At 41.9% G+C, this 14,617-nt stretch overlaps 1 protein-coding gene across 4 annotated transcripts in view; it reads right to left on the reverse strand.

The window, feature by feature from the left end:
* The window catches only part of LOC144688615 (pleckstrin homology domain-containing family G member 4B-like), a 202,449-nt gene that overhangs the window by 46,416 nt on the left and 141,416 nt on the right, over positions 1-14,617 (reverse strand). For all 4 annotated transcript variants that reach the window (XM_078555392.1, XM_078555395.1, XM_078555394.1 and 1 more), the window contains 5 exons: positions 9,076-9,174; positions 7,826-7,974; positions 5,268-5,406; positions 2,313-2,435; positions 66-257 (listed from right to left, as the gene is read on the reverse strand). In XM_078555392.1, the coding sequence (XP_078411518.1) occupies positions 66-257; positions 2,313-2,435; positions 5,268-5,406; positions 7,826-7,974; positions 9,076-9,174 (702 nt within the window). The remainder of the gene's footprint in view (positions 1-65; positions 258-2,312; positions 2,436-5,267; positions 5,407-7,825; positions 7,975-9,075; positions 9,175-14,617) is intronic.

A 14,617-nucleotide genomic window follows, 5' to 3' on the forward strand; every position in this document is an offset into this window, starting at 1 on the left:
AAGAAATTCCATAAGCAAACCATTTATTTTACAGTTCCTCGAGTTACGATTATCTTGATACAAACCTTATCACAGTAGGTGTATAAGTTAACTAGAGCCTCCAATTCTACTTGACGCCTCTTAGCTCTAATGTGAAAGTTGTTCAGTCGTAGTTTGAAATTTTCCACCATATCTTTGAACACTGAAAACTCAGGATATGAAAAACCGTCCAGTTGGTCTGCTTCTTTCAACAGCTCCAAGCCCTTTTTATATTCCTGCTGTAAGGTATAATTGCAGGGAAATTGAGGAGTGAAAAATTACTAATTGCTGGACTCAAGAAAAACAACTGCATTTATATAGCACCTTTGATGTCCCAAGGCCTGTCACAGGAATGCCACCAAATAAAGTTTGACACCAAGCCCCATAAGGAGATATTAGTATAGGCGAAGCAGGTTTTTAAGCTGTGTCTTAAAGGTGGAGCAAGAGCTCGAGAGACAAAGGGGTGCAAAGCTGGAATTCCAGAGCTTAGAACAAAATTTTAGCTTTATTAAACATAATTTTGCCCTATTCCCTCCATTCATTTTGCGCCGTAAATAAATTTTCAACATCTTTCATGTAGCTGCTATTCATCCACTCACTGATGAGCTACTTGTAATTCAGGATCTAAGTGGTAACGTACCTGAAATAAGTCTTAACACTGTAGACGTATTGAATACAGTGTGTGCAGAACTGACAGATCAGCTCAATAATTCGTACAATGAAAGTTGAGTTATCACATAAAGTTTGCCTATCAGAATTCTGAATTTTCTAAATTAGATGAAACATGCATAAAATAAACAGTGGATTTTCTGCGGTTGCTGTCCATTAAAACATTATAGCATCAAGGAAGATCTCACAAATTGTAATTTATGTCATGGCCATGGCTGCAGGTGTCACTGTCTTATCAGTTACACTGTTTAGGTTGGTTAATGTCAATTACATTGTAACGGTTAAGAGAAACAGGTGATGGGTATTAATTATCTTTGAAAAAATAGAAATAGGGGATAGCTGGGACACTGGGTGTAATGGGAGGAGAGCTGCGAGACTGAACAAGTCAATAAACTCTCTCAACAAGGGAAAAACTCTGTGGGCTGCATCTTCCGGTCAGCGAGCGGGGGGGCGGGGCCCACTTGCTGGCGTGTAAAATGACACAGGGTGATGTCGGGCGGGCGTCCCGATGTCACCCCGCATCATTTACATTTTCAGGTCGCCGACCTGTCAACGGCCTATTAAGCCCATTAAAAAAGTAATTGAAATCATAATGGACCTGCCAGTCCAACCTTAAGGTTGGCGGGCAGGCCAGGAGCCCTGGCGGGCTTCAGAAAAAACATGACACTTCATTCATAGGCAGGATGAGGTTTCATGAGGGATTAAAAAATTTCAGAATATTTTAAAATAAAAGTTACGGACATGTCCCAGCTCGTGTGACAGTGTCACATGGGGGGATATGGCAAAAAAAAATTTCTATTGTTTAAACTGCATTTCACATTTGAGCCAACCTCCCTGAGGCAGCACTCCCGGCTCAGGGAATCTCCCCCCACCCCCCCACCCAAACAGAGAGCGCATAACGCTTCCTGGTGGACATCATGCTGGGTGGGCCTTAATTGGCTCGCCCACGTAAAATAGCGGCGTGCCCCCAACCGGGGGCGCCAATCAGGAACCCGCCCGCCCGCGCCCACTCCCGCACATTGCCCCCGACGGGGGGGGGGGGCGGAAAATGGTGCCCTGTGTCTTGGTTTCAGCTTCACCAACCAGCTTGGATCCTGTTAACAAAGGATACCATTTAATTGGCTAGTTCTTATCTCCTGTCCTGATGTTTGCATTGCTTCTTGGCAGTTTGGTTACCTGAGGAGTATTTTATTGTTTAATAAATGTTCTTTTTGTGTATTGTGTACATAAACTGACAGCAACTACTTCCATTTTAAACAACAAATGGAATCGAACTCTTCTATACATGGAGTAACTCCATGAAAATCTTTCATGTTGAGGATTATCTCTTGAGTTTAACAACTAAAAATGCACGATTATAAGAAACTATTCAGTGAACATACACAGGGGTATATTTTCTGATTGGTCCTGCTTCCATGTCAACACATGATATGATTGTTTTAAATCCTTCTATTCATTTTTAATGCAGGTATTAACCCATTTCAAGTAAATATTGGCCAGCCTTATACACCATCTGGTTGGTGAATAAGCACTCAATATTTAAGAGTTTTATCATTGGGAAAATGCCTACTGTACAATAAAACATACAGATATAGTCAAATGAAGCAGTGCTAAATATGACTTACTGTGGCCAGCATAAAGAATCCAGAGAAATTATGCTGTGTTTGTTGCATGGTATTGAGTGAATCTCCATTTGTAACTAAATCCTGCAAATAATGTTCACCTTCACAAAGAAGCCAATTGTTTTGCTGTAAAAAAAGCAATAAGATCATAAGCAAAACATTCTCCAATGATCACTTTAACTGAAGCAGAGAGTAGGGATAAATGAGTCTTTTCAGGTTGGCAAGCTGCAACTGGTGGAGTGCCACAGGGTTCAGTGTTGGAGCTTTGACTATTTACAATCTACATCAATGATTTGAATGAAGAGGCCGAATGTACGGCAGCTAAATTTGCTGATGACACAAAGAAAGGTAGGAAAGTAAGTTGTCAAGAGGAGGTAGTGAGTCTGCAAAGGGATATAGGCAGGTTAAGAGAGTGGGCAAAAATTTGGTAGATGGAATATCATGAGGGAAAATGTGAGCTTGTTCACTTCGGCAGGAAGAATAGAAAAACGGTACACTATTTAAATGAAAAGAGATTTCAGAACTTGCTGGTACAGTGGGATCTAGTTGTCCTGGTACAAGAATCACAAAAAGTTAGTATTCAGGTACAGCAAGTGATTAGGAAGGCAAATGGAATGTTGTTATTTATTGCATGGAGAAGATAAAATATAAAAAGAATATAAAAGTAAGGAAGATTTACTGTAGCTGTACAGGGCATTGGTGAGACCACATCTGGAAAACAGTTTTGTACAGTTTTGAAAAAAAATGTAATTGCATTAGAAGCAGTACAGAGAAGGTTCATTCCTGGATTATCTTATGAAAAAAGGTTGAACAGGTCAGGCCTAAACCCAATGGAATTTAGAAGAATGAGAGATGAGCTAATCAGAACATAAAAGATCCTGAGGGGACTTGACATGGTAGATACCAGGAGGATGTTCCCACTTGTGGGGGAGATTAGAACTAGGGGGCACAGTTTAAGAATAACAGGTCCCTATTAAGACTAAGATGAGAATTTTTTCTCTCAGAGGATCATTAGTCTGCAGAATTCTCTTGCCCAGAGAGCAGTGGAGGCTGAGTCATTGAATTTATTCAAGGCAGAGTTAGACAGATTTTTGATAGACAAAGGAGTCAAGGGTTATGAGCAGCAGATAGGAAAGTGGATTTGAGATCACAACCAGATCAGCCATGATTTTATTGAATGGCAGAGCAGGCTCAAAGGGCCAAATGGCCTGCTCCTGCTCCTAATTCCTATGCTCCTAAATGTCCTACCCCTTACTGTGAGATTGCGTCCTCTGGTTCTAGACTACCACCCCCAACCCCAACATTGTTAAAATCAGCCGTAGTGTCTGAGGTCTCCTCTTCCCCATATGATTGTTTTATCTCTAATTAAGCTCTGCTGAATCTCCAAGTCATTGATGTTCCTTTTACAGTTGGTTGCCCCAAAGTGCACAGTACCCGTAATAGTGGCCTAACCTGTTCCTTGCATAAATTTATCATTCCAATTTTGAACTTGAACCCAATGCACCTATTCATAAAATCTAAATCGTTTCTGGCCTTTTCATGACTTTTCTACTCTCACTTCAATTCAAGGGCAGAACTTTACCGTCGGAGAGCGGGGGGGGTGGGGGGGGGGGGGGGGGGGGTGCCCACTCACTGACGCTTAAAATGAAGCGGGATGAGGTCGGGCAGAAACCTTGACGTCACCGCGCCCCATTTAAATTTTCAGGAAGACGGGGGCGCAGCAAAACCAGCTGCGCACCTGCTGACCTGTCAATGGCCAATTGAGACCATTGACAGGATCAATTAAGCAATTAAAGGACCTGCCCGTCCAACCTTAATGTTGGCGGGTTGGCCAGGAGCCCTGGCGGCAAATAAATAAAACATGAAACCTCATCTACTGGTGGGATGAGGTTTCATGTAGGGTTTTAAAAATTGTAATAAAGTTGTTATGGAAATTATGAACATGTCTCAACTCATGTGACATTGTCACGAGGGGACATGTAAGGGATTTTTTTCTTCTCTATTTTTAATATTTTTAAAAGTTGAGGCGATCTCCCTGAGGCTGCACTTAGCCTCAGGGAGATGAGTGCGTTCTTTCGTGCGCATGCGCGAAGGAGTGCATACTCGATTTTAGGGAATCCCCCCCTGCCCGCACAGGGAGTGCATAGCGCTTCCCGGCGGATGTCATGCTGGGTGGGCCTTAATTGGTCCGCCCACTTAAAATGGCGGTGCAGCCCTGATCGCTGCTGGCGATTGGCTCCACGACTGCCCACGATCGGGTCAGGCCCACCCGCCTGACAAACGGAAAATTCTGCCCCAAGTCTTTCTTTTCTTTGTTCATGGAAATGTGTAATATAATCTTTAGTCTTTCTGTTCATCCATACTTCCGCAGCATCTTCTCAGTGCAATCCTTCATTTTCCTCCAGATGCACTATACTTTCCCACAGTAAGTTGCATTAAAATCTTTTTCACTGCTGGCCAAACTTCTAACAAGTTTGTGATGAGATACTTCATCAAAAGCTTTTTGAAAATCCAAATATACCACATCTATTGTATTTCCTTCATCCATCGAATCAGTCATCTCTATTAAATTTGACATATCACATTTATAACAATGCAGAGAAAAAACCCATTCTGGGGTGCTGATGCCTGAAGGACTAAGGATCAAATAATATGGAATTAATACAGGAATATTAGGTTATGAGTTACACTGGTTAAACTTATAGTAAAACGTATTTTAACTGGAGTCAAAACTAGCTTGCAAACACCATATGATTAATTCCCTTCACAATAATGTAAATTCACTGATAAGAAATAGACACACCTAAACACAGTGTTCTATGGTTTTTGCTATTGCACTAGCATGTAAGCGTACAATGCTATCACTGATAATTAAAACAACAATCAGATAAAAGGATGCTAAGCCTCAAGTCTTATTATCTTGCTGGAGACTGTACCTTGACAAAGCTAATCCCAAACCTGTTTGAATTTGTCCTCCAGTCTCCTCAAATCCAGCAAGAACTCTAGGTGCTGCAGACACTGGTTGGACCTCATTACTAGAGTATGGACATTCTCCTCCACCATATTGTAGAGAGGCGTTACTGAATCAATGGTGTCCCTGCAAATAAAAGGAGGAAAGGTTATAAATCATGCAAGTGAGAAGATTTAAATCATATACATTTACAGTACTATCATGGTAAGAGGGTTTACATAATAAACAACCAGTAAGAATTTAGTGAACATGAAATTATATCCCTGTAAACAAATATCAAGTTACTCCAAATTTCACTGGTTGATGGATGATATAGTGGAAAAAGGCATTACTGCTTTGTGGAAATATTGTGGTGGTGGGGTACTTTAACTTACCTGACCTGCTGGGAATTGAGGGTGGGGGTAGGGGAGGTGGCAGAAGGCAAGGAATCTGGAATTTAGTATCCCCCACACTCTGTGGAGCACAGCACTTAACATGACATCAGCGATGAGTGCCATGCCTAGACCCTAGCCTGATTGGCAGGCTTGACTTCCAGTTGATCGGAAAACACTGTGGAGAAGGCCAGGGGGCAAAGTTAAGTCTGTGTTCCAGGGAGAGAGGGCCCAATCCTGGGAAAGAGAGGATTCCGACCCCAGAGTCCATGAGAGGGGTGGCGGGGAGGTAGCGGGGGGAGGAAAGGGAAGGAGGGGCTTCGAGGTGAAGTTGGAAGCCTCGGTGGTGGGAGAGATGAATGATGTGATCAAGGGCCACAGTTTACCCAAAAGAGGTCAAGGAGTCACAAGTGGTTTAAAGCAGTTTATTAAGAAGTGACTGTTCAAATACAACACAAAATCAAAATAGACAGATTAGACATAAAACCTGTGACAGGTGAGATGGTTTACACCTGTGCACAGTGAATGGGTACTCCCCAGGGCAAAGGTCATAAAAATTGCTTTCCATGCCTACAAGCAAAGCTGTGAATTGTCACTGGTGTGGCCCTGGAGTAGTCCATTGACCAATACATTCAGCTAAAAGAAGGAAATAAGTAAGTGTGCATCTGAAAGAAGAGGTTAATAGATCAAGCAGATGATCACCTATTTTAATTGGGTTTTGTTTCAAACCATCTTGTTCATGCTAAATCCTCTGTTACACCAAATTTAACTGTTACATTCCACAATTATTAACTCCTTTCATCAATAAATGATGAATCCCGATCATATTCCCGAAATCACCAATAATCCTCCCGAGTTGTTGGTGTTTTGAGGAAAATTACATAAGAATTATTCTCATCTAAACATTTCAACACTAAAATTCGAGTGTTCTTACCCTGTTTGGAGTCACTCTTTCTCTTAGGTTTTGTCCATAATATGAAATTAGGAGGGAAAGTGGGGGAAAAAATGGTATTGTCCACCTCCATATTTATCTCACTGATCTTCCTCCGTGCCTCTCTCCAGAGTGATCTGCCTGGATAGATTTTTGCTTGTTCCTGCTTCTGGTCTCACAGACAGAGTCGGGAAAGGTTGAGAGGAAGATCTGGGAAGTGGAGCTTCATCGTGCTATCAAGCTGTCTTTTCTTTACAGTAATTTCAGAGCCCAGCATCCGTTGGAGAAAACCCAACTGTCTAGTATCAATCCTTTTCTCTCACAGCAAGAACAACAGCATGACTGAATAGGCCACCATGAGTGCAGATTGTGGAAGAGACAGGCAGATAGACAACATAGTGGAAGATTTGATAAGAGAAATAAGTGGGAAGATCAGGTGATCACTGGGGAAGGTTCAGGGATATAATAGGCACAAGAAGCACCAAGAGTCAAAGGCAGAGGCAAGTGGATAAGAAAGGATAAATCACAAGTGGACTAAACACCCATAGAATGTAATTATCCTTGGTGTACTTCTATAAAGCCCTAAAAAAATCTTATGACACTTCATAAAAATGGCTTTGTAGAATGGAACTAAAATTAGGGAAAGTGACTGAAGATGTGCATGAAGGTTTGGATTTTGAGGACGCTTTTGAAAGTCAAGCATAATTGAATGAGATGGAGGAGTTTAGGAAGGGAATTCCAAAGTGCAGGGCCTTGTTGACTGAAGGCCTTGTCATCGATGATGAGTAGGATGCTCAGTAGATTGCATGAGAAAAGCAGCGGGAGTGAGCTGAGACATTCAGACCACAGAAGGAGGGTGGATGAGGATGTGGAAGAATTTGTAAACAACAAGTCAGATTTTCAAACCAATTCTTTGGAGATTGGGAAGCTGGTAGAGGTCACCCAGATCCGAGGTGATAGCTGAACAGGTATGGGGTAGAAGGCGGCTCACACAGTTGTGTACAAGTTGCAACTTCTGTAGGGTAGAACCTGGAAACTTGACAAGGAGTAAATGATAAGTTGAACCCAGAAGTGATAGAAGTGTGAAATAGGGCTTTGGTGGCAGTGCACACTACATTAATATTCTATGCATTATTCGTTGCTTGTAAGTAGTTTCAAACAATGATTATGCAGTTGATAATTATATTGATGCCAATACAATAGTACTCTTGGTAATTAGAATCAAAAACATTCGGGTTCCCACCTGTAATCCTCAGAGAAACTGAATCTCGATTCTTCTTTCTTGAGCCTGGCAAGAATTGCTCCACCTTCCAACTGTAAAGTAACCAATCGGGCATCTTGCAGAACATGCTTCATCATTGTCTTGTGCTTACTGATGCAATCAATAACTTCCTTTAAACAAAAAAAAAGATAAAATTACAGCTGCAGAATGGAAGTTGTCATAAACCAATATTACTATGGACACCTCAAGTTTACAATCAGAATAGAAAACCTTCAATAATATTGCAGCTGGGTAAAATGGCAATTAAGATGCTTTATTAATGTAATTGTCCCTACACAATTCAATTTGCAGTTACCAAATGTGATCTGTGATCGATTTGTGTCCAAATGCAAGACGTCTATTTTCTCTCTGCTACTGCTGCTTCTCCTCCCCTCCCCACTGTCAACTGATGAGAGAATTGTCTAAAACCCTAACTTCATGCAAACACAGGTAGGGAAGGATCAATGTGCAAAATCTAAACATGTGAACATAAAAGCTAAAGAGACAGGTTTAATATTTCAACATTAAGATCCTCTTGGGTTATCTCAAATATCCACAAAACCCTCATAAGCATGTAAACAATTTATTTGTATAATTTTCTTTCAGATACCATTTTAATGCAGGTGTGAAGCTGTTTACTTAAATGAGTTAATGTCTTCATTATAAGGTTGAGTGGCAGTTTGAATTCCTCAATCTGAGAAACTGAGTCTAACAAGTTAATACTGGAACCAATTTTCAATCAAACAAACATTGAGGGACGGTTTCAGCTTGAATCTATTGTATATGAAAATCGGACAGTTTATACAAAGGGTAATTGATCCACAAAACTGTTTTTACAGTAATACTGGGCAGTAATGCTCAGGCAATTACAATGACTGATAATCAACTTTCTCTCTACAAAAGAAAATAGATATTTTGCCATCATTGTACTGCCCGATAATGCACTAACTTGACTCCATCATCATTTACCTATGGCTGGATGGTCAATGACCACATCAAATAATGGATAAATGAAATAGTTTTGTGAATTTTTGACCCATTTCCATCAATAGTCAATGTCCTCATGTTAGGTGCAAGTACACTCGCCAGAATTGGACCATCATACATTCCGAAGCATATGTCCGAAATAGCTGACAACTCCTCAGAGAGTGTTGTAATCAACGTTATCTCTGCTTCATCTTTTTCTTTTTTGGCACATTCCTATTCCATTTTGTCTTTTGTTTGATATGTACCTGTGCACTGATACCAGGTTTGTTAGATTCAAATGTTCTAATGGTGTCCAGCAACAAAGTGGAAGCTTCTCTGCAGTTTGTGACAAACAACTCGAGTTTCTGCAATGACAAAAAGTACAATTTATGTTCAACAAATATCCTTTGTAAATGTTAATCACTGGAGCCACGCGTAAAATTCAATCAGCATCTTTTGCCCCTTATCTATAAACCCTTTAAATGCAACACTAAATTTATAGATAACTGTAAATCTTTGCCTGCTTACCCGCTGAATGCAATTTTGGGCAGATACATTTGATGCTCCTGGAACATGGTAGTTCCCCTGCATTAGTGGAAGGATCAGAGTAAATTTTATTTTTAAGCAAGTTTGGGAAGTAGTGGCTGAATTCTCTCTTTGAAGTGAGACCACAGTTTCCTCCTGAAATTTTGACTGCAGCATAAGAAAGAAACAGTGAGAGAGTCTGAAGTGCTAACGTGCCAGTGGGCAAGATCCTCCATACGTGTCGGCCTGAGTCAGAAAGTCATAGAGTAGGCTGCACTATACAGACTTAAACATAAGGTAGGTTGGCACATCAATACAGTGCTGAGGAGTGTCGCACTGTCAGAGGTGCTGTCTTTCAGATGAGATGGTAAACTGAGTGTCTCTCAGGTGGATGGGGAAGATTTCAAGGCATTCCATGAGCAGTAGCATTCCCCCTGATGTCTTGGCCAATATTTATTCCTAAACCAACATCAGTAGAGCAGTTTTATTTGTCTCATTGCTGTTTGTGAACCCTTGCTGTGTGAAACTTTGCTGCTGAGCTTCCAATATTATAATAGTGACTACATCACAAAGATATTACCGGTTGTGAAATGATTTGGGAGTCCTGAGGTTGTGAAAGGTGCTATATGATTGTATGTTCTTTCCTCTTTATATGAATTATTTGCTATAGTGTGCCTCCATTGTTTCAATTGTTTGTCACAGTATTACAAAGTACAAGACTGACACCTGGTGGCAGAAACTCAATACTGTCAATTTTTAAAAGAATGAGAGTCCATTCATTTGATGTTTCCAGCCGGTTGGATCATAAATCAGGTTTCACAAAATTTAAAATTGGATTGTTGTTTTGGGGAGCAAAAAAACCCAAAACATCACATCTTACCTAACTAATTCATTGGATAAATTAGCGAAAAGATTTCAAAAAATCACCCTCCCAGCATGGAGCTTTTCAGACCAAGATCTTGCCTTTATTCCCCAACCACCCCACCCCCTCCAGGCTGGCAGGCAGGCAGGAGAGGTGTAAAATCAAGTGGGATGGTGGGGGGCACTGTGCTCACTGCCAGAGACAAGGGAGGCGGTAGAAAGCCCTTCCACCCTCTGACCAATTGAGGTCCTTAAGTGCCAATTAAATGCCACTTAAGGGCCTCATCCCACTGCTGCTGGTATTTTGCTAAAGGTAGATGGCATCGCACCACATGGTGAAGCCACCAGGTATTCCCTGGCAGCCTTCCTGTGGGCTGGAGGTTATGCCCTTCTGATCGGGCACCCAAGGCCCGTGGAGAGCCCCGAGTAGCAAGGGCTGGTTCCCCTTCTGCCTTGCGATCGACACTCACTCCCTGGTAAGCCCATCCCACTCATTTCCCTTCCAGGCCTCCTGCGATGCCTCTGATCCAGGGTGTTCTGCGGTGCCAAAAGTGGCCACCTGTCCTGGTGGTGCTGCTGGGACTGAGGAGCTGCCAGACCTTCAAGTGGCCGATGGCTCTTGGAGGAGGGAAATCCTGCCTCAGTGTGGTGGAAGCCACTACCTCAGGCAATTAATTAGCTAAACAATGTAAAACAGAGTCATGGCTTCCAGGGCTGGCCGAGGTGGGCAGTGGGCAGAGCTACCAATTATTCATTAAATCTTGGCCCAAGAGTGCATGGTTAGAATTCAGAGGTTAATGTCAGTAGGTCCTGCTGAATATTTCAGCCATTCGTAAAATCTGCTTTTAAAATTCTACCCTTCAGTGCAATAGTGTGCTAGAATGTTACCCCTGTTAGTGTGTCCCTGCATTAACTCTGCAGCATGTTAATATACCAGCATACATTGATATACTAGTGTACGATCTCTCTAATTCTTTAGTGTATTAGCACTCTACATCTCCAGTAAATAAATGAATGCCTGCGCTACTCCCACAGCAACTGGATCAGAACTTGATTATAAAAGGAAAGCAGGGGGATCCAGGACAGGAAGCATCTCAGACTGGGGTTAGCTGCTGAGTGGGATTCCACAGCAAACTCTGAAATAAAAACAGGAAATGCTGAAAAATCTCAGCAGATCTGGCAGAATCTGTGGAGAGAGAAACAGAGTTAAGGTTTCGAAACTGTATGACTTCTTCAGAGCTGAAGAAACATAGAAATGTGATGGGTTATACGCTATTGAAGAGAGGGGTTGGGGCAGGTGGAGCAAAATAGGTCAGGGATAGGGTGGACGTCAGTAGAAATTAAATGACAAGGATGTCATGAACACAAGGCAAATAGAGTGGTAATGATAGTGTTAAAGACTAAAGCAGGTGTTAATAGTGGCATAAAGGTCAGATAGCAGAATGTGTTAATAGCAGAACAAGGGTCAGCACTTTCTGAAACTTTGTTCCCACAATTCACATTAAATATTTGTATACTAAAGGCAAGTTTATCAAATTTGCTGGCAACACTATAATTGGAAAATTAAACATGGGTAAATATAAAGTATTGCACATTATTTAAGACATATATATCTCAAGAATACACCGACTGGGAATGAATTTACAGAGAGGCTTACTAAGGGACTTGAGATTGATGGTTCTCTCATCACTTTCAACCTCATGACGATGTGACTGGATTGTATAATAGGGCAATAAAGTTATACTAGAACACTTAAATGCATTGGTCAGACCACACTGGGAATGCAGTGTTGAATTTTGGTCACATGCCAAAAGAGCAATACAACTCTTTCCAAATAAAAAGGAATTGAAATATAAAGTAAGATTAGAGGAGCTTAAGGGAGATCTCACTGAAGTATTAAATATCTATTGGTAAAGATAGGACAAGTCAATGAGATTATTTCAAGTTGGGAAAGTAGAGCTAAGAGATTGAAATTGGACTGAAGTGGTTTAAAAACAGATGTTTGAAAGAAATATTTCTATTCGGTGATGAACATTTGGAACAAATCCTTTAGCATGGTAGTAAAGTCTTAGGCATTGGGGATGATCAGAACAAGCCCTTTTTCCAAAAGAGGAGGGTCAGAGGACCAAAGGGTTGTGCTTCGACTGGTCAAATCGCCTTTCTTTTGCTAATTTTTTTCTTGTATCAAAAGAAATGGTCAGGAAAAGGCCATCTGGCTTATCAATCCTGTCCCACACTCATAATGCCCGTTGCATTATAATTAAATCCTTCTAAACCCGCCTGCACCCCCATCCCCTCCAGGGATGAATTCTTTCGGGGAGGCAGGAAAAACTCAAAAACAGGGACAACCATGTGGGTGGGAGGTGGGGTTGGGGGAGACTGGAAAATTCCTTTCAGGCACCCAAAACTAGCCCAGGAGATTAAATCGATCATACAAGGAGTGGGATTGCCTTACGTTCCTTAAAGTCTCTTAAATCTATTTCACAATGTTGTAACTATTTATATGAAAAAGTTAAGTATGATTTTTCTTCCATTCCTAACTTATTAATTTTATTCTTCTGTGCCCTGGTGTTTGAATCTTTCATCACAGTGAAGTAGTCAACATGAGTAAAGAAGGGGAAGCCAGCGGTGATATATTTTCCAGGGCATGTTTATTCATACAGATTGTAGTGCATTCAACATGATGAAACGATAACATCTGGCACTGTCGTACTGAAGCCTTTGACACCAGGCTGCAGTACTGAAGGTATTGTACTGGCATTAATTAAAAGAGCTCTATTAAAACCATTACCCTGTAGCTATTTGATTCAATAAACATTTATTCATGCAAACTGTTGCACTCAGTATGATGGAATGGAAACATCTGGCATCATTATATTGAAGATTCAATACTGTAAAATTGTAATTTACTCCATGATGTGGTTCACTAACGATTATCAGCAAACTGTTGCAATTGCATCTCTTGTCAAATACAGAACAATCTATGTGAGAAAGCATGCGTAGTAAAGTGTATAGCTACTAGCTTTTGCTTCTTAATATTATATTGATATTTTTCACTTGGGTGAAAGTTTCATAAACCAAGGATACAAGATAAATGTCAAGGAATCAGTCTTTTAGAGAATTACAGTGCAGAAGCTGGCCACTTAGCACAACCCGCGTTGGTGTTTACTTTCCAAGTAAGCAGTTGTTCTAATCCCAAGTGGCTAGCTGTATTCCCATATCCCTTTATCCTATGTTCCTTGAACTACCTAGCTAACCTATTCTTTAAAAGCTGACATGGTCACTGCTATGACCACTAACTCCTGTAGTGCATATCACAGCCTCAGGATCCTGTATCGAAAGCAGGCCCATTCAGGTTTTCAGAATCCTGTTGCTGCCTAATCAGTAGCCTTTCTTCCCAAAAATATACTTGGTTCATAAAACTTGTAAAAGTATATTCCAAAACATTTCAAACTGATTACAGAAAGTGGAATAAAATTCAACTTTTCTCCATACAGCACTTCCACTCTGAGGTGCCTCAAAACAATTGCGATACTCAATGGGCCGAATCTGCTGAGAAGCGCCAATCCCCATTGGATTGCTGCTCTGCTGCGCCATGCCGGAGCTCCGCGTTTCTGGCCGGGACTTCTGATCCTGGCTTCTTCAGAAATACCTTCAATCCATCCACTCCGTCCTAGTGCTGTTTCATTGGGGGAAGACAAGCCACGCCCTCTTTTTATGGCACAAACTGCCCTATTCTGTAAGTGTTCACTAACCCACTGAAAATCACAGCTTGGGTGCATGGGTGCATGGGTGAATGTGTAGGTGGGTAAGGGGGCAGAGTTTGTCAGGTACGTGGGTAGGCCAGATGAGGTAAGTGGGTAAGGAGTTAGGGTGGGTGAGGGAAGTGGGCAGGGTGGCAGGAGGGCAGGGTGGCAGGTGGGTAGGATGGTAGGTGGGTGAGGTAGTAGGTGGGTAGAGTGGCAGGTGGATAGGGTGATAGGCAGGTAAGGTGGCAGGTTGGTAGGATGGCAGAGTGGCAAGTGGGTGGGGTGATAAGGTGAGGCCAGGTCGGGGGGAATTGGGGGGTTGAGGTTGGGTTGGGGGAAGTCGAGAGGGGAGTCAGGTTGTCAGGAGGTGGGAGTTGGGGGGTCAGGGTGTAGTCAGGATCGGGTGGTGGGGAGGTCAGTTGTGTAGTTACCCAGGAGGTAGACTAGGATTTTTCTGTCTAACATTTCCTGGCTAACTCAGAGTTGCAGACTTTTTCAGAAGGTCGCAGGGAGCAGGGGAATTAACCTTGGAAGTTCAAACTTCTCGAGCAAATCCCACAAAGTCAGTGCATTGGGACTTCTGAGGGGTCCCAAAGCATCGAGCCTGCTCTGCCATTCACTTAGATCATGGCTGATCATCTACTTCAAAGTGGCGTTGAGTAGCATCAAGTGC

This window comes from Cetorhinus maximus, chromosome 13 (genome assembly GCF_964194155.1).
Source record: "Cetorhinus maximus chromosome 13, sCetMax3.hap1.1, whole genome shotgun sequence".
NCBI lineage: Eukaryota > Metazoa > Chordata > Chondrichthyes > Lamniformes > Cetorhinidae > Cetorhinus > Cetorhinus maximus.